The sequence below is a fragment of the Esox lucius genome, chromosome 5, assembly GCF_011004845.1.
Source record: "Esox lucius isolate fEsoLuc1 chromosome 5, fEsoLuc1.pri, whole genome shotgun sequence".
NCBI classification, from domain to species: Eukaryota; Metazoa; Chordata; class Actinopteri; order Esociformes; family Esocidae; genus Esox; species Esox lucius.
Window position 1 is genome coordinate 30353125 of NC_047573.1, and position 26416 is coordinate 30379540.

At 41.8% G+C, this 26416-nt stretch overlaps 1 protein-coding gene and 1 long non-coding RNA gene across 4 annotated transcripts in view; one reads left to right on the forward strand and one right to left on the reverse strand.

Moving 5' to 3' along the window:
* Positions 1-6496: 6496 nt before the first annotated feature.
* LOC114839329 lies at positions 6497-7154 on the forward strand. Its single transcript, XR_003781820.2, has 3 exons — positions 6497-6580; positions 6725-6862; positions 7064-7154. It is a non-coding gene; the product is annotated as an uncharacterized LOC114839329 (long non-coding RNA).
* A 6049-nt stretch (positions 7155-13203) lies between these two features.
* LOC105008041 (integrin alpha-M) overlaps positions 13204-26416 on the reverse strand; it is a 107830-nt gene continuing 94617 nt past the window's right edge. For all 3 annotated transcript variants that reach the window (XM_020044397.2, XM_020044396.2, XM_013131297.3), the window contains one exon: positions 13204-14077. In XM_020044397.2, coding sequence (XP_019899956.1) covers positions 13994-14077 — 84 coding nt within the window. In that variant the 3' untranslated portion in view covers positions 13204-13993. The remainder of the gene's footprint in view (positions 14078-26416) is intronic.

Here is a 26416-nt window from a genome sequence, read left to right on the forward strand (position 1 = left end):
GATTCTGGAGCTGGATATTCTGTCCTTAGAGCCCAGGAATGGGATCCGCTTCCGAAATTGAGTGGTAGAACTATAATTACGGTAGGGGCTAGTGGAGGACAGACTACGGAGCGATTTACAACCCCTCTGTCGGTTGTAGACAACGAGGGCCAGCGTTATCCGAGACATTCATTTTTGTTTTCCAATTGTTGTCCAGTTAATTTGTTAGCTAGGGACTTGATGACACAGTTAGGGATCACATTAGAAGGTTCAGACAAAGGCATGCTAATTAAACTAATTACCGGTCCTAGAGCTGTTTCACATGAGTTGGCAAATAAAGCGATGAAGAGAGTAGACACAGGTATGGCCCAGTTTATGGAAATGGGCGACTTGCGTTGCTCAGCGAAAGTTTCAGAAAGTCAGGATGTTGGTTTTGAGGATGTGTGGTTTGGTGATGGTAAATGTGATTTTTTGACGGGTGAATATGTATACTGGTCTTCGGAAGGGTTTTGTGCATGGTCTGTGCGGAATGTGAGAGAGGTGTCTCGGTTTTTTGGTGTGGAGAGTTCAGACCCCCATGTCCCGCTTGCTAAACCTGTGTTTGGCACGTGGGCAAGCTTGGGTCCTTGGGTGAAGGGGTGCAAGGAAGTGTTGGACTGGGTCCCTTGTCACATGGTTGGAGTGGAATTTTCCGTGACAGCCCAGGCCTATAGAGAGAGGTTTGGGTGCACCGTTTTGGGTAAACGGGAAGTACATCTTGTGCAGCATGACGACTGGGTCCGTCAGGTCTGTGCAGTCCAGGTGGCTGCTACAGATCCTAGGTTAGCGGAAGTTCCACCCTTCTTGTGGTCACAGCATAAATATGATGTTGGGTTGATTAACAATGCACAGCCTCTTGTAGTTAGACCTAGAGGACCCCATAGACCATGCCAGGCTCAATACCCATTGAAAGCGGAGGCTATTGAAGGGATAGCTCCCGTGTTTAAAGCATTGTTAGAAAAAGGTATAATTGTTCCATGTCCAAACAGCCCCTGTCGCACTCCTATTTTCCCAGTAAAGAAAGCCAAAGTGATTGGACAACCTGTGGCTTGGCGATTTGTACAAGATCTTAAAAAAGTTAATGAGGCTGTATATGCGCGCGCACCGATTGTACCTGATCCATATACAATCATGACTCAAATTCCGAGTAATAGTCAATTTTTCTCAGTGGTCGATTTAGCCAACGCGTTTTTTTCAGCATTCCTGTGCACAAGGACTCGCAATTTTCGTTTGCATTTGAATTCTCTGGCCAATTGTACACATGGACCAGATTGCCTCAAGGTTATTGTGAATCTCCTGCTGTGTTTGCGTCCGCGCTAAAAGATAACTTGGAAGGGTTCCAATTTAAACATGGCAGCACCCTTATTCAGTACGTGGATGATCTTCTTGTCTGTTCTCCAGATAAAGATGCATGTGAAAAGGACACTGTACTGTTGCTACAGTACTTGGCCTCGCAAGGTCATGAAGCCAGTTTACATAAGCTACAGCTAGTCCAGAAATACTTTATTTTTCTGGGCCATAAACTAACACCAGAGGGTAAAAGTCTCAGTGCAGACAGAATAGAAGCCATTGTTGGCATCCCAAAACCTCTCACTAAAACTCAACTTCTGTCTTTTCTGGGCATGACAGGTTTCTGTAGACAGTGGGTTCCTGAATATGCCTGTTTGGTACGGCCCTTACAGGACATGGCCCATGGCCAGAAGCTTGCGTCACATGATAGGGTAGTGTGGACCCCTGAGGGAGATGCTTCTTTTAGGTCCTTAAAACAGGCCTTGGCTACCTCTCCCACTTTAGGGCTCCCTGATCCTAAGAAGAAGTTTGTTCAAGCAGTTTGTGAAAAGAATGGTTATATGTCCTCAGTCTTAATGCAGAAACATGGTGATAAGTTGAGGCCAATTGCATACTTTTCTTCTAGACTGGATGCTGTAGCACAAGGCCTTCCCTACTGTCTGAAGGCTGTGGCAGCGGCAGCAGATGCTGTTTTGCGGTCTCGGCCTCTGGTGTGTTATCACCCACTTTAGCTACAAGTTCCTCACTCTGTTGCCTCTATTTTGTTGGAACACAAGACTAGTCATTTGTCAGGTGCTAGGTTTCTGCATTATCATAACGTTCTACTGTCTTTACCCCATGTCACTATTGTAAGGAGTCCTGTTTTGAACCCGGCCACTTTCCTCCCCACAGAGGTGGATGGTGAGCCGCATGACTGCCTTTCTGTTATTAACCAACAGTGTACTCCTTGTGATGATTTGTCTGATGAACCTCTTCCGAATTGTGATCTTGTTTTTTATGTTGATGGTTCTGCTAGTAAATCTCCTATTTCTGCTGTCAATAATGTGGGTTATGCCATTGTCACTGATCATGATGTGATTGAGGGTCACAGACTGCCACACCATCTCTCTGCTCAGGCTGCGGAGCTGTTTGCTCTCACTCGAGCTTGCATCCTTGCTGAGGGTCAAAGTGTTACCATTTACACTGACAGTAGATATGCTTTTGGTGTTGTACATGACTTTGGTACATTGTGGAAAATGAGGGGGTTTATTACTTTTTCTGGTACACGGATTCAACATGGCCAACTTATTCGTAACCTTTTGGAAGCTGTTTTGTTACCTAAGGAAGTGGCCATTTGTAAATGTGAGGCCCATACTACAGGCAGAGATGTTGTTTCTCTTGGGAATCGCAGGGCAGATGCAGCTGCTAAAGCCGCTGCTCGGACCCCCCCTCATTCTGCTTTGCAGATGACCCATCTGACCCCCACAGTTTCCCTCTCTGATCTTGTTGAAGCGCAATCTCAAGCTTCGCCTAAAGAGAGAACCGCTTGGAAGAAAGCAGGGGCGTCCTATGTGAATACTGTTTGGATAGGTCCTAATGGCAACCCCTGCTTACCAAAATGTCTGTTTCATTTCTATGCGGTGCTCTCTCATGGTAAAGATCACGCTTCAAAAGGGGGGATGGTGAATATTGTAAATAAGTATTGGTACACACAGGGCTTTAAGAATTATGCTCAACATTTTTGTTCAAAATGCCTGGTGTGTTTGAGGTTTAATATAGGGCGGGGACAAGCAGTTCCCCAGTCCAGCCATCCTACTCCTGATGGTCCTTTTGACCATGTAATGATGGATTTTATTGAGTTAAACCCCTGCGAGGGAAAGAAATACTGTGTTGTGTTTGTTGATATGTTTTCCAAATGGGTTGAGGCTTTCCCGGCTGGGAAGGCTGATGCAACGGCGGTTGCTAAGGCATTATTGACTGAAATCATACCCAGATGGGGTATTCCTAAGAAACTGTCAAGTGACAATGGATCACATTTTGTGAACGGAGCTGTTCAGAAGATGTCTGAGTACCTAGGAGTTGATCTAAAGACTCACTGTGCCTACCACCCGCAGAGTGGAGGGGCAGTGGAAAGAGAAAGTGGGACAATTAAAATGAAACTCTCAAAGTTGGGTGAAGAGACAGGGTTGACCTGGGTTAAGGCACTCCCCCTTGTGCTTACATACATGAGAGGAAGGCCCAGGGTGAAAACAGGCCTCTCCCCTCATGAGGTCATCACTGGAAGACCAATGAACACAGGCTTAGGTGCCCCTACTCACACAGACCTCACCACAGAACATGTGAATGATACAATGTTAACTTACTGCACTAATCAGTCAAAGGTTCTGAACAACATCCACAGGAGTGTAAAAGCTGCTCTACCAACTCCCATTGATGGCCCGCTGCACGACATCGAGCCTGGTGATTGGGTAGTCATCAAGGACTGCAAGAGAAAGCACTGGAGCAAGCCACGCTGGTTGGGTCCATACCAAGTTCAACTGGTCACTCAGTCTGCTGTCAAGGTTGCTGAACGAGGAACCTGGGTCCACGCCACGCACTGTAAGAAGGCTCCAGCGTTAGAAGATACGGCGAAATAATAGGTAAATTGAAGTTACCTAAGGGCGGCGTGGGTTGTGGTGCTAGTAACCAACAACTCCAACACATCCTGCGACCATGGAGCCAGAGAGACAAGGACCATGGAACCCCTTCAGGAGATTCGGAGGAACAAGATGCACCATCGGGTGCCTGCTGATTTTGAGTATTATCATCACCATACCGATAGTGTGGATTTCCAAACCGCACTGTGATGATCATGGACGGATTGTAAATATGACACCTAATGAAGCAAGGAAAGAGACATTTGTACTCCATAAGAAAAGGTCAGAACGAGAGATAGGGCCTGATTTTGAACGGACTAGGTTAATCTCTTGTGACATGATGAACTGCCCCCCGGATGGGGATTGCTATGTACTGACAAGCCCAGTGTTGAAGGATAATAAGTGGTATTGGACTCACCTGAATGCAGGAGGGAACACTATGTTCCCCTCATACTATTTGCCCAACCATGTGAATAGGTGGAGATGTTATGATAATGATTATTGTACTGTTAACATTTCCAAACCTCTAGGAGTAATCCAGGATTACTGGTGTTTCAGTACCGATGAGGATGACACCCCTTGCAGATCACCTGACTTCCCTAAAGGTAGACCCGCTATGATATGTCCCTTAACAGTTGCACGTACTACTGTAGTTCCTACTCCTGCACCACGACGTCCTGAACCAAGTAGAGTAAGGAGAGCACTTTTAACTGCAAAACACAAGAACATGACTGATTGCTGGATCTGTCAACACATACCAACATCTTCACGTTCACCTATGTTAACCCCTATCCCATTTTCAGTAGCAGACTGGCAGGCACACGGTTGGACCGAGGTGGCAGCACAAATGACACCACCAGATAAGGACTTTTATACCCCGTCTGCCATTCCTGACCACCCGTGTGAGGCTAACTTAGATTTGGTCTATATGGTGATAGTAGAATTTAACAATCACCGTCGTCCTGTGGGAGTGAATATAACCAAATTATTTAGGCTAACCTACACCGAGCGAGTAGGAGCACGTGGCTTCATTGTAAAGATGCAAATGATCCTGGTGCAGACAGACTGTCGCACAGAGGAGGATGAAGTCAGAACAGGTGCTTCAGGAGCCACACAGAGTTTAGGACAAAGTGATTGCTCCACCACAACTCAAACCAACTTCGCGGCTCTAGGGGCTTTGCCGGAGCAGGTCTATATAGTCTGTGGAGGGAAAGCATACAGTTGCATTCCTAGAGACGCAGGTGGAGTATGCTATATGCCGTACTCGGTCCCTTTGATTAGGCGAGCAGATCACAGGGAAATGGCAGCCTTATATCAGTCCCAATTTCGCCATAAGTGAACACTTACTAGAACTCAACGTATATTTAGTGTTCTGATCCCAGGATATGGCACATACACCTCACAGGAAGAGATAATGGCTCTGTCCAAAGTGTTGGAGAAACACATGAATTTGACAAATGACACAATTCCGGCAATAGGCACGGAGCTGAGTGAAACCCGTTCAGTTGCTCTGCAGAACAGAATGGCCCTAGATATGATTTTGGCTTCTCAGGGCGGTGTCTGTAAGGTGGTGGGATCTGAATGTTGTACATACATTTCAGATGCATCACAAAAGGTAATTAATTTAGTCCAAGAAACTAATAAAGGAATAGAAGAGCTTCATACAGTTCATGGGTGGGACCCATTCTCAGGACTTTCCTCTATGGTTGGTCCCTGGGGGATGACAATATACAAGTTGTTGACTACTGTTTTAGCCGCCATTGCCTTTTTGTTTGTTTGTGGTATATTTTTGTCTTGTTTAATAAAAGTGTGTGTTTCTAAGTTTGAAACACAGGTAATGGTCCAGCAGCATGTAAATGAGGATTCCGATGTTTCAGAGATGTTCCAGTTCCCAAATTACTGGGATGATGATGATATCATAAAAGATCATGTTGTTCAGGAGCATTGTTTGTAGTAGTCTGAAGTTTAATGAATAGATGTAAATGGTCTGATTGGTTAAACGTTGCATGTTTGTATTACATGACATTTTATGATATAGGGCGGATTGTCAGGGAAATTTCCCCATGTTTGGATAAATAAAGGAATGTAGGTAGAGTGGGGTCTGGTGTTTGACTCAGGGAGACATCCTTGAACATCATCCTTGACTGGCACTAGTGGATTAGTTACTCGTAAATGAGTTAATCTGTTTAACACTTTTAGGGTCTATCCTTGGGTGTCCAGACATTGTGACTCCTAAAAGGTTGAAAAGGATTACCATGTGAATGTGTTTTATTGACATACATATTACCACACCCCTTTTTACTCTCCTTTAAATGATGATGCTTGTCCTGTTTTACTTTAGAGATTATTCATTGTTACTTTGTAACCTGTGTATTCTCTCCTTGCAAGAATAAACTGATTATTGTGCAAATTGAGTTTTCCTCTGTCTTACCTACCATTTTCGTAAATAGTTTGGACTTTAGAAATTGCCATCACACCAGAGATTTTTTGTTTGCCATTGTTTGGCCCTGTAGCTCGTAGCATACCATTGGTTAACAGATCACAACCATTTAATAGCAATTTCTCTCCCTTATCACCTGACCATGGGGCCGGACCACAACACCCTTCACCACCTCAACTCCCTGCACCTGCATTTAACATGAGGAGAGTTACTCATGGTAGGGACTGATTTCTGAAATATTAGTGAATTGGAAGGCCCCAAAGTGTATTATAAGTCATGGTTGACTTAAGTCAACAGATGACTACCATTTAATTAAAAGAAAATCCCACTCTCTCACACCACCCAACTCACTATGGGCCAGGAACGGCAGTCCCTCCTCAACTCCCTCCACCCCCCGCACCGGCACTCAACATGAGGCGAACAGAGGAGCCCTCTTCAAGCCTGGCCTAGAGAACAACATGGCGAGGGGGAGGAATGACCGATACCATTCCCTGCTCTGGTGAGCACTAACTGACAAATCCATAGGGGCATTCTGTGCCACAGATTTTGGAAAAACATCCCACAACCATCACATATTTTCATAACTTTTGTCATTAACTATTGTCAATAACTAAGGTTAGTATTATGAGTAATGAGGATAGACACTGAAACGTGATATTTTATACACTACATTTTCGCTATATTTCATGTGTGTCAACAGTGGCTGAGGTCCACATCCTTAGCCTGCTGGAGACCATTAAACAACAACAAGACCAGCTTGTGGCAAAGGTGAACTACCTCAGCAGCAGGCTGAACAGATATTGTCTGCTTTGCGTATTTGGAATGAGAGATCTGTTCCACTTGGCTGTGTGTGGTCTGAATTCAATCATATAGAAAATAATTATGGGTGTCATAATAATATTGTCCTGTATGCACATAAGGTGAATTATCATTTAATTGTTCTGTTCACTTTTATTGTGATACAATGCATATTTGTGTAAGAAAAAGGGTTTGAAAAGTGTTTTTGGAATGTTTTTGGGTTGAGGTACCGGGGTGGTTGATTTCAATGAAACATTGTGTCAAAAACATGTTGGACAAAAGGCAAATTATTTCATTTTTCTGTTCACATTCATTGTGAAGCCTTTTCTTACACAAATGTGCATTGTGTTTGCACAGAACATTTGTATTGGGAGTATCACTCCATATGGGTGTGTTATGGTCAGAATTCAATGATATATAGAAAAAATCTGATTTTGCTTATGAAATTATTTACTTAATTGTGCATTTTTCCCTAAAACACTACCTTATAAGAACATTAACATGCAAGCTTATATTAGCTGAGGTAATTTGGAATAATTTGATGCCAAATACACAATGATCGATTCACATTACATATTGTTTATAAGCCCAAATATAAAAGTAGAGACACCCAAAAATTTTAAGCGTAGTACTCAGAGGGTTAAACGATCACCCAAGGAGACATCCACTTGTGAAAATAGGGTGGCTATCGGATAGTTGATAACCCCAACACGTGCTCCGGCATCAATATTAGTTCCGTCCGGTTTAGTGACTTTTACACGTAGGTACAACAAAGTATTGTTTAGATCAACGTAATCTTCGCCATTCCCGGTAATAAAGAACTCCAGAGGGGCTGCGTCTGATATTGCTGATAAGGTCGGTATTTCAATGTATGTATTTTTCTCAATAGATGTCTGTGTGAATGGAACTGTGAATAAATCCAACTCTGTCTTCATACATTCGCCAGACATACGGTGTAGGAGTGCCATCTTTCTAAAATATATTCTTAATCAGCTTTGCCGTGTTCCCTTTGAGTGTCCTCCGGGGTGTATGTCCTCTTTTAACCTTGGCTCTTGTTTTTGTCTCATTCTTGCGTTTTTTACTCTTGAGTAGGCTCCGCCTACCAGGTGGTCTCTTTCTAACACCTCGAGACATAACCATCAATCCAGAACCGTCCTGCTGTTTTGTTTGTCGTGACATAACACTGTTGACAACATCGCCAACTATATTCCTAGCCGCACTCTTCAGATGTGGTTTTGCTATGGAGAAACCGCGCTTCAACAAAGGTATTGCCATCCGGAAAAGCCCTCGGAAAAAGACCCCCTAGACCAGCCACATACATTGCTGAGCTACCATGATACCCCGGTAAACCGTTACCGGCCTGTGTTGTGTAGTATTCAACATACCTTCGAGGATCATCATAGAGCTTCTGCGGCTGCATCTTAAACTCAAAAAGATTGTTTGATGGGTCTGAAGTGTAATTTTGCAATCACCTTCCCCACTACAATTGAAACCAGCTGGTTTTGATCAGATTTTACGTCAATACAGATCTCATCAAATTGACTCTTACTAAGAGGTACGTAGTGTGGCTTGTCGTACGTCACTGTGACAACTTCGTTCTTTCTCCCTGCAATATGTACAGTTCGCAGCAGTGGGACTTGACTGTCACCAACGCGCTGATAATCAATTATAATCAACTGTGTAAATGTATAGGGTGTTAAACCCCGCCAGAATATCTGTGGGGTATGTTCCGTACCATGGGGCGTACCACTGCTCGCCTGGTTTTAACCCCAATATCTGTTCCAGTTTTGCACTAAATTTCAAACTAAACTGGGGCTCACCTTTTAGAAACATTCTATTTTTAAATTCATCGTACCCCACCGATAAACCATGTGTTTTTATATAACTGTTGAGCTCTATCACTAGTTTTAATATGCTGCTGTAATAACCGGTGTTGAGTTCATATTTCCAAGTTTTGTCGTTATTCTAGTCATGTAGTTCAAATGCGTTTTCACCCCATGTAAAAGTTTTTCACGTATGCGGGTATTGGAACTCTATCAAAGATATTTCCCAATCGCCTTTCAAATCTATACCTTTGGCAAATTTAGTGGTATAGCACAAACTTGTGTTGCTTGGATAGACATGTCTCGATGAGTTACTGGGGAGCGGTATGTAGAAGCCACCGTCACCCATGCTGATCGCAGTCAATGTAAATGACGTGATCCTGTAAATCCTGGAGTTTTATCCAGTTTCTAGGTCAACCACTTGTTCCGATGGTATCCAGCTGCTGAATTTCTCAGGCCAACCAAGCCATTTCACAAGACACATTTTCCTCCCTTTCTGTACTTTCTCATTCAAAACTGCTTCCACTTTAAAAGTTTATCCTTAGCCACGATTATTTTCAGAAATTCCTGTTCATAAAAGGTCCCAACTATCACATCACCATCATAATCTTTTATTCTATATACAGGAGGTACCCGAGGAATGCATTCTGTTATTGTAAAATATTCATCTGTGTACCCATTTTCATAGCCTTTTGTAAACGCACCTCTCAGCTTTGAGTGTCTCACAGTATCCCCAACCTGGAACTTGTAGCTTTGATTACCATTTCTCGTTAATGTTGTGCCATACAGGTTCTTGAGAACTAAACTAACATTTTCTTCACAAACGTCAGCAGGCTTCATCTTAATAGACCGATGGTAGCTATGGTTGTACCCACGAACTAAATCTTGAATAACCTCAACATTGCGATGAGTGTTGGCTGCTGTCAGATACCTCCACATTCGTGATTTAATTGTTTTATTAAACCTCTCAACGATACTCGATTTGACATCATTTCCTGTACCAAAATGTTTTATGTTGTACTTCTTCATCAACATTTCAAAATGTGAATTAAAAAACTCCTTCCCCTTGTCCGTTTGGACTTTTTGCGGTGTTCTTCCTTCTTTTAATATGTCTTCAAATACTCGCTTTACCTCTATAGCGCTTTTATTTCTCAGCACGCGAATCCATGCATATTTGCTTAATATATCTATGCATGTTAACATAAATTTCATGTTATCGTTTTCCAAACTGTAAGCACTCATGTCAACCAAATCCAGCTGAAATTGTGAATTTATATCATGAACAATAACTCTATTTCTTTTAAAATGTATAGCTACAGGCCTGTGTAGCGTGTATGTATCCTGGGCGAGCAGCCAGTCATCGGCCTCACCATTTTTGAGGATCTCCCCGTTTTTTTCCAAGTATGCTCTTTTCAAACCCTCTCTACCCACATAAGCATCAGGGTTTGCCGGGTCATAGTAAATACTTTTCATAACCTGTTCTGACATCGTAGATTGTTCGAGCAATAATGAGAATTAATACATGTTTAACAGTGTTTTATTTGAGTTTTCGAAATTACACAACCAAGATATTCAGAAAAGTCTTTGTTTATATACATGTTAACATGAGAACTGAAGTTACCCTGTCCTTAGACTACAGACTCTTTGCTTTCATCACACCATGACACCGCTGCGTTGCATACAGCATCCTCATTAAACTTGTCCATGAATTCATCCCTGTTCTCACTCAGTCTCTGTGTGATGTTCGGCTCCAACTTGAGCTCATGCAGAAAGTTCTCAGCGCCCTCGTGAACATCAGTCATCGGTGTGTGAAAACCAGATGCGTTCAAAATCTTGACCAACACATGTTTCAGTCGCGGTGTTAAAACGGTTGCCACAATGTCATCATAATGGGTCTCAAAAAAATACTCAGGCGGTTCGAAACATGAATGTCTTGTCTGGCTCGGGTGGTCCACTTCACATCCAATGCATGCTTTGTTTAGAATAGCCCCAACAACGTTTTCCAGAATCATACCCATTGTTGCTTCGATGACCCACCTGTTATAACACTAGTCTGTTTTGCTCAACAGGTGTTGTAAAACATCAAACACTGACACATCAATGTAATCATAAATCACCGGACATGCATACGTCACTCCTGAAGTCCCGCCCTAACACACGTCATACAGGAAGTCCCACCATAACATACGTCATAACGGAAGTCCCACCCTACAAACCTGATGTCCCGCCCACCTGTCACATCAATTTGGAAGTCCCGCCCCCCAGGGCCATAAATCACCATTCTGACACATTATACCCTACACTAACTACTAATGACCACCTGGATGATCCAGAGGAGGAATGGGAGAAGGTCATGTGGTCTGATGAGACAAAAATAGAGCTTTTTGGTCTAAACTCCACTCCCCAGGTTTGAAGAAGAAGAAGGATGGGTACAACCACTGAACACCATCCCAACCGTGAAGCATTGAGGTGGAAACATCATTCTTTGGGGATGCTTTTCTGCAATAGGGACAGGACGACTGCACCGTATTGAGGGGAGGATGGATGGGGCCATGTATCACGAGATCTTGGCCAACAACCTCCTTCCCTCGGTAAGAGCATTGAAGATGGGTCGTGGCTGGGTCTTCCAGCATGACAACGACCCGAAACACACAGCCAGGGCAACTAAGGAGTGGCTCCGCAAGAAACATCTAAATGTCCTGGAGTGGCCTAGCCAGTCTCCAGACCTGAACCCAATAGAAAATCATTAGAGGGAGCTGTAAGTCCTTATTGCCCAGCGACAGCCCCGAAACCTGAAGGATCTGGAGAACGTCTGTATGGAGGAGTGGGACAAAATCCCTGCTGCAGTGTGTGCAAACCTGGTCAAGAACTACAGGAAACGTATGATCTCTGTAATAGAAAAAACAAAGGTTTCTGTACCAAATATTAAGTTCTGCTTTTCTGATGTATCAAATAGTTATGTCATGCAATAAAATTCAAATTCATTATTTAAAAATCATACAATGTGATTTTCTGGATTTTTGTTTTAGATTCCGTCACTCACAGTATAAGAGTACCTATGATAAAAATTACAGACTTCTATATGCTTTGTAAGTCGGAAAACCTGCAAAATCGGTAGTGTATCAAATACTTGTTCTCCCCACTGTACTTCCCAATCACTTTTCAAATCTATACCTTTGACACATTTTGTACTATTGCTCAAACTTGAATTATTTGGATTGATATGCCTCGAGTTACTAGGCAGCGTTATGAAGAAACCGCCATCACCCCATGTTGTTCGCAGTTGATGTAAATGACCTGATCCTGCAAAACCTAGTGTTTTATCCTGTTTGTAGGTGAAGGACTTGTTCTGATGCTATATAACTGTTGAATTTCTCAGGCCAAACCAGCCATTTCACAAGACTCACTTTCTTCCGTTTCTCATCCAGTTTTCAGTAATTCCTGTTCATAAAATGTCCCATCGGTCACATCGCCATCATAATGCTTTCCGTTACTGTAAAATACACCCTTTTTCATAACACTTGGTAAATTCCCCTCTCAACTATGAGCATAACAGTATCCCAAATCAGAACTTGTAACTTTGATTACCATGTCTCATCATTTTTTGTACCATACATGTTCTTGAGAACTAGTCTAACATTTTCATCACAAAATTCAACAGGCTTAATCTTAATATGGTAGCTATGGTTGTAACCGCAAACTAAATATTGAATCTCATCAACATTACAAAGTACCACATTCGTGATTTAATTGTTTTATTAAATCTCTCAAAGATACTCGCTTTGACATAATTCCCAGTAGCAAAATGTTTTATGTTGTACTTCTTCATTAAAAATTAAAAATGTGAATAAAAAAATCCCTTCACCTTGTCTGTTTGGAATTTTTGGGGGGTTCTTCCTTCTTTAAAAATTTGCATATCCCTGAAGAATTAGTAATACAGCTCCAGAAAAAAATTAAGAGACCACCAAAAAAGTTGAAAAGGAATGTTTTGAGAGAGGAACAGATTCAATTTGCAGTGGACTCTTAATTTTAACCATTCTGGCACACTGTAATAGATTACCATTTTGCATGGTAAAAAAAAAAACACCCTGTAAATTGACGGTAAATTTCCTGCACAAAAAAAAGAGCTTGGTTACTTACTTACCGATTACAACAAACATAACATGAAAAAAATAATACCACAAAGCATGCTGGGATATGGATAATGAAAAAGAAATACTCCTTATTTATACCATTTATTTTTGTAAACAGCTTATCAAAGTCAGTGCAAAAATTGATAATTATTGTGTTTCCTCATAACAGACTTTCCAGTTATCTTACAGGCCTCATATTAAATGAAGGTTTTCTGTCTTATTTAAAAACATATTTTTACTGTCATTGGGAAATACAGAAAATTACATGTAGAATTTTAAGGAAATTACCATGAAATAAAAAAAAAAGTCCTGTCACCATGCCTATTGAATTGTTATCCCTTTACTGTTCTACTGTTAATATGAGGAGAAATCAAACTCTATTGTTAGATAATTTATGTGATATAGTCCATTTACTAGAGACAATGCAAAGTGTAACATAACCTGCACCAGTGTCAAAATTAGGAATCATAGGCCAGTGGGTAGTGTATTTTTACACATTGGTGTCTTTAAAGTGATGGGTGGAGCAGTAATATGGAGCCTATAGGGTGTGTAAAACTGTGCAAAACATTTCAAAGGCAATTTCTAAAAAGTCGGGTAACTGCACTGTATACATAAAAATACCTAAATTTAAGATCAGTCAAATTGCTAAGGTCAGTCAAATTGCTAAGCAGACGTGCAGACATCATGGGCTACTGTTCCAAAGCACATTTAAAGCACCCCTGAGACCTGTGTTCAATTCTTCATAAAGCATAAATGTCTAAAAAGCTATTTTTTAAAAACTGCTAACGATACGTTTCCAGTTGGCTACTGGATAAAGGCCATAAACATTTAACTCCGAAATTTCTCAGTGTAAACATTCATGTGTATTTGTTGTTTTTATTCATCCTTGGCAGCTGATCCCTCATCCCTTGGCACATCATCCTCAATAAACTGCTTGTACTTGCTTTTGAAAAACCCGACCTAAGAAAAAAGAGAAGATGGAAAACTCCCTGTAAGAAGAAGATACTATAAACTGATTTGCAATATTAATGGTTATGTTCTTTTTCATCGCAAATGCAATGCACATAAGATTTAACAAAAACCTGAAAACAGATATCACAATTACCATGCAGTGGTACTGTGCCAAAACATATTCATTTGAATTGTTTTATCACAGTCATAATATGGTCCATCAAGCAATATCATTTTCAAATTTAGGAAACATTGAGTCAATTGGAAACTGTTAAACAATAATAACATACATTTGGCCTTTAGGTTTTTTCTATAATGTTAATAAATACAACTAAATAACACACATATTTAAAAAAGAATAGGTAAACCAAATTTAAATCTTAAAGATTGAGGTCTATGATTTTGTATTAACTGGTAGTGTGCTGAGTACTTCGCCAAATTAGTATCGCTAAGAATATAAGCGATCTACCAGTTAAGGTAATGATTTGATTATTTAATGTCATTATCTGTGATTGAATAAAGTTAATAAAAACAGATATGGATAGGGGAGATTTGAAACTAAACTGAAATTAACGGCCATTGTGGTGCCTTTAGCATTGTAGCCCGGTGGATTCTGAAGGAGTGTACTTCATTCAGAGTGAATGGGATTCAATTGGGAACTTGACAAAAAAATAGAACTCATTCAAGTTGCAGGTCATTAATGGAGTGGGGGATTTTGGCTTGTAGTTGGTAATCTGTTGGAGGCCTCTCCAAACAGAAGCAGAGTCGCTGGTCGAAAGATGCTGTTTAAGTTTCTCTCCATAGAGGTGCTTGGCTTCTTTCACTGGCTTACTAAAGCTGTATGTGGCCTCGCTGTCCCTGCTCTTGAACGCCTCCTCCTTTTCCAAACGCAGCAATCTGAGTTTAGCTGTGAACCAGCCGTTGTTAATGTAGAAACATATTCCTTCTCCTTTTCGTTTTGCCGGTCATGATCCGTCCAGAAGAATGAAAAAAGGCAATTGCAGAGTCGGGAATAGATTCACACAGCCACGATTCCGTGAAACACAATGTGGAAGATAAGGAGACGTCTCAGTTTTTCCCCAACAGCAAGTGAAATGTGTCCAGTTTATTGTGGACTGATCATACGTTGGTGAGGAATATTCCAGGTAGCGGAGTCCGTAGTCCACTGCGCTTAGAATGTACCAGCACCCCGGCACGCTTACCTCTCTAGCGGCATTTCACTGCTTGACAAAGAACAGATGTGGCATTGGCCAGAATGTCCAGTAATTCAACAGATGTTACAAGAAAATCTGGGATTAAATCCACAGGAGTTGTTTCCCTGATGTTCTTGAGCTCTTCTCTTGAGACAACAATCCGAGAATTGTCACAGAACACTGATTTAACACACAAAGTAAGATAGAAAATTGTTCCCTAACAAAGCTAACTGAGGCAGCCATCTGTGGCACCATCCTAGGTCATACATTTTAATGCAGTGCCACCTGAGGGCCAAGATCATCCACCACTGTTGTCTTCCGTGGACCACCAGGCCTTTTTGTGTTTCAGCGCTCACCATTACAATTTTTCTCTGAATGTACCAAATTGTTGATTTGGCCACTAATGTTCCTACTATCGCTCTGATGTATTTTTTTGCAGTCTAAGGATGGCCTGTTTCACTTGCATTAAATATAAATATTCAGAACCGCAATCGCTATAATACAGTTTTCTTTAGCTAATATCTAGACATTCTAATAAAGCCATTCATATACAGTTTGCGTTCTTATGGGTATCACAGCCTGTGTGAGGCAGAAGTAGAATTGCACCAAAACTGGCGATTCACCTTATCCCTTGTTTGCAGGTCTAATCCTTGTTGCCCAATCACAAACTGCACTTCAACTATGTCATTACGCCTGGAAACATGAACTTTAGGACGTAGGAATGATGGGAAGGGGTTAGGGTCATTGCGAGATGGAGAGCACAATAACAATGCGCACACACTAGCCACTGCCCCATTGTGGATTACCAACACTGTTTTCTGTATGGTTTCACAAGATAGGTGTTTGTTTACAACCCAAAACGTTTTAGAACACATTTGAATGTAACCAAGAGACTGAGGAAGGGGATTCTGTTCAGGTCAAATTTTATCAGGCAACAAAACTGACTAATAAGCTCAGACAGGCGACTGTAGATGTGACCCATCGGGATAACAAGTACATCGCCATTGATGATAAATTGCACCGTATTAGGTCATTTGCATTATGTACACTCACCTAAAGGATTATGAGGAACACCATACTAATACTGTGTTTGACCCCGTTTCGCCTTCAGAACTGCCTTAATTCTATGTGGCATTGATTCAACAAGATGCTGAAAGCATTCTTTAGAAATGTTGGCCCATATTGATAGGATAGCATCTTGCAGTTGATGGAGATTTGTGGGATGCACATCTAGGGCACGAAGCTCCCGTTCCACCACATCCCAAAGATGCTCTATTGGGTTGAGATCTGGTGACTGTGGGGGCCATTTCAGTACAGTGAACTCATTAGTAGTTAGTGTAGGGTATATTTTGTCAGAATGGTGATTTATGGCCCTGGGGGGCGGGACTTCCATATTGATGTGACAGGTGGGCGGGACATCCGGTTTGTAGGGTGGGACTTCCGGTATGACGTATGTTAGGGTGGGACTTCCTGTATGACGTATGATGGGGTGGGACTTCCGGTATGACGTATGTTAGGGTTGGGACTTCCGGTATGACGTATGTTAGGTAAGGCCCGGTACTACCTTAATGGACAAAAATGAATGGGCATGCATTGTACATTGACGCTCTACCCTCCCAAAAAAAAAAGCTGCCTGTTTGGCGGCAGGAGGCTAGTTTTACTAACTTGGTGTACAGCCCTCCTGCCAAAACTGCAGTTCATGAAAATTCCACTAGAGGGACTCTAGCTCCACCGAACTCAAACTGGAGGAGAATCAGGGTTTCTAGAGTTGGCCAGCTGAGGTGACCGTCGTTTATATTGCCCGTGTACAGTTGTACTGCCCAATTGTACGCCCAATGGGTCTGCCCATTCTATTCGGTCCTGGACCCCCCAAGTCAAAAATTTTGACATTTACTAGGCAAATGTACAAATTATACCGCCCAATTGTACATCTTATGAGAACACCCATAGACTTCGGTCAGAGAACCCTGGAGTCAAAATTTTGACTTTTACTAGGCAAATGTACAAATTATACCGCCCAAATGTACATCCTATTAAAACATCCATAGACTTCGGTCAGATGACCCTGGAGTCAAAATTTTGACTTTTACTAGGCAAATGTACAAATTATACCGCCCAAATGTACATCCTATTAAAACACCCATAGACTTCGGTCAGATGACCCTGGAGTCAAAATTTTGACTTTTACTAGGCAAATGTACAAATTATACCGCCCAAATGTACATCCTATTAAAACATCCATAGACTTCGGTCAGATGACCCTGGAGTCAAAATTTTGACTTTTACTAGGCAAATGTACAAATTATACCGCCCAAATGTACATCCTATTAAAACACCCATAGACTTCGGTCAGATGACCCTGGAGTCAAAATTTTGACTTTTACTAGGCAAATGTACAAATTATACCGCCCAAATGTACATCCTATTAAAACATCCATAGACTTCGGTCAGATGACCCTGGAGTCAAAATTTTGACTTTTACTAGGCAAATGTACAAATTATACCGCCCAAATGTACATCCTATTAAAACACCCATAGACTTCGGTCAGATGACCCTGGAGTCAAAATTTTGACTTTTACTAGGCAAATGTACAAATTATACCGCCCAAATGTACATCCTATTAAAACATCCATAGACTTCGGTCAGATGACCCTGGAGTCAAAATTTTGACTTTTACTAGGCAAATGTACAAGTTATACTGCCCAATTGTACAACATATCAGACCACCCATATGCTGTTGTCCGAGACCCCCAAAGTCAAAATTTTGACTTTTACTAGGCAAATGTACAAGTTATACTGCCCAATTGTACAACATATCAGACCACCCATATGCTGTTGTCCGAGACCCCCAAAGTCAAAATTTTGACTTTTACTAGGCAAATGTACAAGTTATACTGCCCAATTGTACAACTAATGAGACTACCCATACGCTTTGGTCCGAGACCCCCGGAGTCAACATTTTTACATTTGCTGTGCAAATGTACCTATAATACTTCTCAATTGTGTGCCCGATGGGATCACCCATAATACTCTTCACTCCATACTCCCCCATTCCAAATTATGACATTTACTGGGCAAATGTACTTAGAATACTTCCCAATTGTACACCCAATGAAATTACCCCATAATACACCTCACTCCATATTCCCCCAGTCCATATATTGACATTTACTGGACAAATGTACTCATAGTACGTACCAGTAGTACTCCCAATTGAATTACCCCATTTTACACTTCACTCATACTCCCCCAGTCCAAATTTTGACATATACTGGGTAAATGTACTTATAATACCGCCTAATTGTACATGAGAAGGAGACTTCTTAAAGACATGGGAGTTGGATTTTACAAGTGTACATGAAGAAGCAAATGTATTACACATTATTATTAAGCATTTTAAGCCTTTTCTACATTGTACAATTGGGCAGTATTTCCTACCCATTCATTTACATTGCAAATGTACACGAGTCAGTAAGGATAAGTCCTGTACATTTGCAATGTATTTGAATGGGTAGGAAATACTGCCCAACTGTACATGAGAAGGAGACAGTCTGGACAGGGTGCAGAGTGATAAAGGAGGCACTGTGTCATAGAGGGAGGCATGGACTGATGGAAGAGGGGTAGAGAGAGATATTGGAGGCACAGGGTCATAGAGGAGGTGTGGAATGATGGAGGTGGTCCCCATGGATATAGGAGGCGCAGTGTTATTGAGGAGGCATGGACTGATGGAGGGGTGGAGATAAGGAGGATGGGCAGAGTGATATAGTAGGCGCATGGTCATAGAGGAGGTGCGGTATGGTGGGGAGATCAGGAGGAGGTGTGTAGTGCTATAGGAAGAGCGGAGTCGCAGAATGATGGAGGACTAATGAAGTGATGGATGAGGGGCAGAGGCGAGCAGCAATAGAGGTGTAGACAAGAGGTAGAGTAGATGAAGAGCAAAGTTAGAGTTCCCCTGATGCACCACATCGAAAATGGCTTGTCTGTGAGGGATAAAGGTCAAAATAGGTCACCCAATGGATTCCATTGGGCGAAACAGCTTTGGGGGACGGGGTCACACATGACATCTGGTGGACGCAGGACGAGGCCACCCTGTGATGAACATATCCGAAGAACAGCTCTTTACGACACTCGGAAACACTTTAAAGGCTGTGTTGAGTAGCCAATGTATTGTCAATGGGATAACCTGTAACACATTTCGGGGGTCAGAGGTGACTTCCTGTGGACGCAGGAGGCTACAGATCGTATCAGGTAGACTAGGCCCACCCCCGATGAACATATCCGAAGCACAGCTCTTTACGACACTCGGAAACCCGTTAAAGCTTGTGTTGAAATTTGAGGAGTAGGCAATGTATTGTCAATGGGATGACTTGCAAAAAGTTTCGGGGGTCAGAGGTGACTTCCTGTGGACGCAGGAGGCTACAGATCGTACCAGGTAGACTAGGCCCACCCCCGATGAACATATCCGAAGCACAGCTCTTTACGACACTCGGAAACCCGTTAAAGCTTGAGTTGAAATTTGAGGAGTAGGCAATGTATTGTCAATGGGAGAGAGCAAAGTGTACAATTGCTGAAAACAAATTGTACAATTTCAGAATGAAAAACTGCACACAGCTGGCATAACTGTGTGGATGATTCATCACCCCATTCCCCCGATGGAGCACGTCGAAAACGGTGTGTCTATGAGCGTCCTACGGGCCGCAATATGTCAAAAACACATAAATCACTACTACACAGGATGTGTTTCGGGCCTAGTCTACGTCCATTGCCTGCGTATTACATTGCCGGTGGCAATGTATTATACATGGGATGCCTGTAACACATTTCGGGGGTCACAAACGGCTTCCTGTGGACGCAGGAGGCTACAGATCGTACCAGGTAGACTAGGCACACCCCCGATGAACATATCCGAAGCACAGCTCTTTACGACACTCGGAAACCCGTTAAAGCTTGAGGTGAAATTTGAGGAGTAGGCAATGTATTGTCTATGGGATGACTTGCAAAAAGTTTCGGGGGTCAGAGGTGACTTCCTGTGGACGCAGGAGGCTACAGATCGTACCAGGTAGACTAGGCCCACCCCCGATGAACATATCCGAAGCACAGCTCTTTACGACACTCGGAAACCCGTTAAAGCTTGAGTTGAAATTTGAGGAGTAGGCAATGTATTGTCAATGGGAGAGAGCAAAGTGTACAATTGCTGAAAACAAATTGTACAATTTCAGAATGAAAAACTGCACACAGCTGGCATAACTGTGTGGATGATTCATCACCCCATTCCCCCGATGGAGCACGTCGAAAACGGTGTGTCTATGAGCGTCCTACGGGCCGCAATATGTCAAAAACACATAAATCACTACTACACAGGATGTGTTTCGGGCCTAGTCTACGTCCATTGCCTGCGTATTACATTGCCGGTGGCAATGTATTATACATGGGATGCCTGTAACACATTTCGGGGGTCACAAACGGCTTCCTGTTGACGCAGGAGGCTACAGATCGTACCAGGTAGACTAGGCCCACCCCCGATGAACATATCCGAAGCACAACTCTTTACGACACTCGGAAACCCGTTAAAGCTTGAGGTGAAATTTGAGGAGTAGGCAATGTATTGTCTATGGGATGACTTGCAAAAAGTTTCGGGGGTCAGAGGTGACTTCCTGTGGACGCAGGAGGCTACAGATCGTACCAGGTAGACTAGGCCCACCCCCGATGAACATATCCGAAGCACAGCTCTTTACGACACTCGGAAACCCGTTAAAGCTTGAGGTGAAATTTGAGGAGTAGGCAATGTATTGTCAATGGGAGAGAGCAAAGTGTACAATTGCTGAATACAAATTGTACAATTGCAGAATGAAAAACTGCACACAGCTGGCATAACTGTGTGGATGATTCATCACCCCATTCCCCCGATGGAGCACGTCGAAAACGGTGTGTCTATGAGCGTCCTACGGGCCGCAATATGTCAAAAACACATAAATCACTACTACACAGGATGTGTTTCGGGCCTTGTTTACGTCCAGGGCCTGCGTAATACATTGCCAGTGGCAATGTATTACACAGCAAATGTACAGTCCAAGAAAAACACAACAAGAGTACACCGTCCACAAGCAATGTTCATGAAAGGGGAGAACATACCACATACCTGTTAGGGGTTCCCCTCTGTGCATTGCAAATGTACAGGAGTTACCTTAAATGACTCTTGTACATTTGCAATGTATTTGAATGGGTAAGAAATACTGCCCAATTGTACATTTAAGAAAAGGCTTAAAATGCTTAATAAATATGTGCAATACATTTCTTTCGTGATGTACACTTGGAAAATCCAACTCCCATGCCTTTAAGATGTTTCCTTCAAATGTACAATTGGGCAGTATTTCCTACCCATTCATTTACATTGCAAATGTACACGAGTAGGTAAGGACATGTCCTGTACATTTGCAATGTAAATGAATGGGTAGGAAATACTGCCCAATTGTACATTGAAAAAAAGCCTTAAAATGCATAATAATAATGTGCAACACATTTGTTTCTTGATGTACACTTGGAAAATCCAACTCCCATGCCTTTAAGATGTTTCCTTCAAATGTACAATTGGGCAGTATTTCCTACCCATTCATTTACATTGCAAATGTACACTAGTAGGTAAGGACATGTCCTGTACATTTGCAATGTAAATGAATGGGTAGGAAATACTGCCCAATTGTACATTGAAAAAAAGCCTTAAAATGCATAATAATAATGTGCAACACATTTGTTTCTTGATGTACACTTGGAAAATCCAACTCCCATGCCTTTAAGATGTTTCCTTCAAATGTACAATTGGGCAGTATTTCCTACCCATTCATTTACATTGCAAATGTACACGAGTAGGTAAGGACATGTCCTGTACATTTGCAATGTAAATGAATGGGTAGGAAATACTGCCCAATTGTACATTGAAAAAAAGCCTTAAAATGCATAATAATAATGTGCAACACATTTGTTTCTTGATGTACACTTGGAAAATCCAACTCCCATGCCTTTAAGATGTTTCCTTCAAATGTACAATTGGGCAGTATTTCCTACCCATTCATTTACATTGCAAATGTACACGAGTAGGTAAGGACATGTCCTGTACATTTGCAATGTAAATGAATGGGTAGGAAATACTGCCCAATTGTACATTGAAGAAAAGCCTTAAAATGCATAATAATAATGTGCAACACATTTGTTTCTTGATGTACACTTGGAAAATCCAACTCCCATGTCTTTAAGATGTTTCCTTCAAATGTACAATTGGGCAGTATTTCCTACCCATTCATTTACATTGCAAATGTACACGAGTAGGTAAGGACATGTCCTGTACATTTGCAATGTAAATGAATGGGTAGGAAATACTGCCCAATTGTACATTGAAGAAAAGGCTTAAAATGCTTAATAAATATGTGCAATACATTTCTTTCGTAATGTACACTTGGAAAATCCAACTCCCATGTCTTTAAGATGTTTCCTTCAAATGTACAATTGGGCAGTATTTCCTACCCATTCATTTACATTGTAAATGTACACGAGTAGGTAAGGACAAGTCCTGTACATTTGCAATGTAAATGAATGGGTAGGAAATACTGCCCAATTGTACATTAAAGAAAAGGCTTAAAATGCTTAATAAATATGTGCAATACATTTCTTTCGTAATGTACACTTGGAAAATCCAACTCCCATGTCTTTAAGATGTCCCCTTCAAATGTACAATTGGGCAGTATTTCCTACCCATTCATTTACATTGCAAATGTACACGAGTAGGTAAGGACAAGTCCTGTACATTTGCAATGTAAATGAATGGGTAGGAAATACTGCCCAATTGTACATTGAAGAAAAGGCTTAAAATGCTTAATAAATATGTGCAATACATTTCTTTCGTAATGTACACTTGGAAAATCCAACTCCCATGTCTTTAAGATGTCCCCTTCAAATGTACAATTGGGCAGTATTTCCTACCCATTCATTTACATTGCAAATGTACACGAGTAGGTAAGGACAAGTCCTGTACATTTACAGGAGTTAGCCTACCTGAGTTTTTTTCTATGTAAATTTTTTCCAGTTAATGTCAAGAAATGGACAGGGGAAGTATGTACAAATGTGTTCTATGGGGTAATCCCATTAGGTGCACAATTGGGAAAAATTCCAAGTACATTTTCCCAGTACATTTCAAAATGTGGCCATGGGGAGTATGGAGTAAAGTGCATTATGGGAATATCCATTGGGCATACAATTGCGATGTATTGCATGTACATTTGCCCAGTAATAATCACAAATTTTGACTGGGGAAGTATGTCCTGATGTGTATTATGGGGAATCCCATTGGGCGTACAATTGGGAAGTATTTTCGTGTACATTTGCCCATTAAATTACAAATTTGGACTGGGGGAGTATGGAGTGAAGTGCATTATGGTTAATTCCATTGGGCGTACAATTGACAAGTATGGCGTGTACATTTGCCCAGTAAATTACAAATTTTGACCGGGGGAGTATGTCCTAATATGTAGTATGGGGAATCCCATTGGGCGTACAATTGAGAAGTATTGTGTGTACATTTGCCCAGTAAATTACAAATTTTGACCGGGGGAGTATGGAGTGAAGTGCATTATGGGTAATTCCATTGGGCATACAATTGAGAAGTATTGCGTGTACATTTGCCCAGTAAATTACAAATTTTGACCGGGGGAGTATGTCCTAATATGTAGTACGGGGAATCCCATTGGGCGTACAATTGAGAAGTATTGCGTGTACATTTGCCCAGTAAATTACAAATTTTGACCGGGGGAGTATGGAGTGAAGTGCATTATGGGTAATTCCATTGGGCGTACAATTGAGTAGTATTGCGTGTACATTTGCCCAGTAAATTACAAATTTTGACCGGGGGAGTATGGAGTGAAGTGCATTATGGGTAATTCCATTGGGCGTACAATTGAGTAGTATTGCGTGTACATTTGCCCAGTAAATTACAAATTTTGACCGGGGGAGTATGTCCTAATATGTAGTATGGGGAATCCCATTGGGCGTACAATTGAGAAGTATTGCGTGTACATTTGCCCAGTAAATTACAAATTTTGACCGGGGGAGTATGTCCTAATGTGTAGTATGGGGAATCCCATTGGGCGTACAATTGGGAAGTATTGCGTGTACATTTGCCCAGTAGTCCCAGGTGCCCAGAGCCCAAAGTGCTACCCAGGTAGGGGGACCAGAGGCTGGGAGAGGGGAACCAGAGGACGGGCAATCTCCATGACTCCTGTAGCCAGGAAAGTGGGTGTACAAATTGGAAGTAAATCATGTACATTTGCCCAGTAAAACAGAGTTTGGGTAACCATGTGCCCAAAAAATTTTCGGAAATCAGACTAAGTCCAGAGTATGGGTAACCATGTGCCCAAAACATTTTCGGAAATCAGACTAAGTCCAGAGTATGGGTAACCATGTGCCCAAAAAATTTTCGGAAATCAGACTAAGTCCAGAGTTTGGGTAACCAGGTGCCCAAAATTTTTTCGGAAATCAGACTAAGTCCAGAGGGTTCCCAGGTGCCCAAAAAATTTTGGGAAATCAGACTAAGTCCAGAGTGTGGGTTACCAGGTGCCCAAAAAAAAATTCAAAAATAAGACCAAGTCCAGAGGGTTCACTGGTGACCAAAAACTTTTCGGAAATCAGACTAAGTCCAGAGGGTTCCCAAGTGCCCAAAAGTGGATTTGTGTTACCTGGTGTCCATTTTTCCTGGGGCCGCGGCTATCTTGGTTTAGTCAGTGGAGGGTGCTTAAGAGAGGGTACTCTGGCCCTCAGGGAGCGCCAGGTTATGGAGGTGGGCAGGCCCAGGCTGTTTGAGCCCAGATTGCTGCCCAGGTAGGGGAACAGAGGCTGGGAGAGAGGGGGACCAGAGGGACAGAGGTGGACCAGAGGCTGGGAGAGGGGGACCAGAGGTAGGACAATCTCCATGACTCCTGTAGCCAGGAGATTGGGTGTACAAATTGGAAGTAAATCATGTACATTTGCCCAGTAAATGAAATATTTGGACTGGGGGAGTATGGAGTGAAGTGTATTATGGGTAATTCCATTGGGCGTACATTTGGCAAGTATAGCTTGTACATTTGCCATGTATTGTTCAAAATTTGGTCTGGGGGAGTATGTTCCCATGTGTTCTATTGATAATCCAATTTTGTGTACATTTGCAATGTATTACACTGCCACCGGCAATGTAATACACTGGATATGTACATTTGCCCAGTAAATTTCAAAATTTGGACTGGGGGAGTATGGAGTGAAGTGTATTATGGGTAATTCCATTAGGCGTACATTTGGCAAGTATATTATGTACATTTGCCCTGTATTGTTCAAAATTTGGACTGGGGGAGTATGTTCCCATTTGTTCTATTGATAATCCAATTTTGTGTACATTTGCAATGTATTACACTGCCACCGGCAATGTAATACACTGAAAATGTACATTTGCCCAGTAAATTTCAAAATTTGGACTGGGGGAAGTATGGAGTGAAGTGTATTATGGGTAATTCCATTGGGTGGTCTTTTGGCAGGTATATTATGTACATTTGCCAAGTATTGTTCAAAATTTGGACTGGGGGAGTATGTTCCCATGTGTTCTATTGATAATCCAATTTTGTGTACATTTGCAATGTATTACACTGCCACCGGCAATGTAATACACTGAAAATGTACATTTGCCCAGTAAATTTCAAAATTTGGACTGGGGGAAGTATGGAGTGAAGTGTATTATGGGTAATTCCATTGGGTGGTCTTTTGGCAAGTATAGCTTGTACATTTGCCATGTATTGTTCAAAATTTGGACTGGGGGAGTATGTTCCCATGTGTTCTATTGATAATCCAATTTTGTGTACATTTGCAATGTATTACACAGCCACCGGCAATGTAATACACTGGATATGTACATTTGCCCAGTAAATTTCAAAATTTGGACTGGGGGAGTATGGAGTGAAGTGTATTATGGGTAATTCCATTAGGCGTACATTTGGCAAGTATATTATGTACATTTGCCAAGTATTGTTCAAAATTTGGACTGGGGGAGTATGTTCCCATGTGTTCTATTGATAATCCAATTTTGTGTACATTTGCAATGTATTACACTGCCACCGGCAATGTAATACACTGGATATGTAC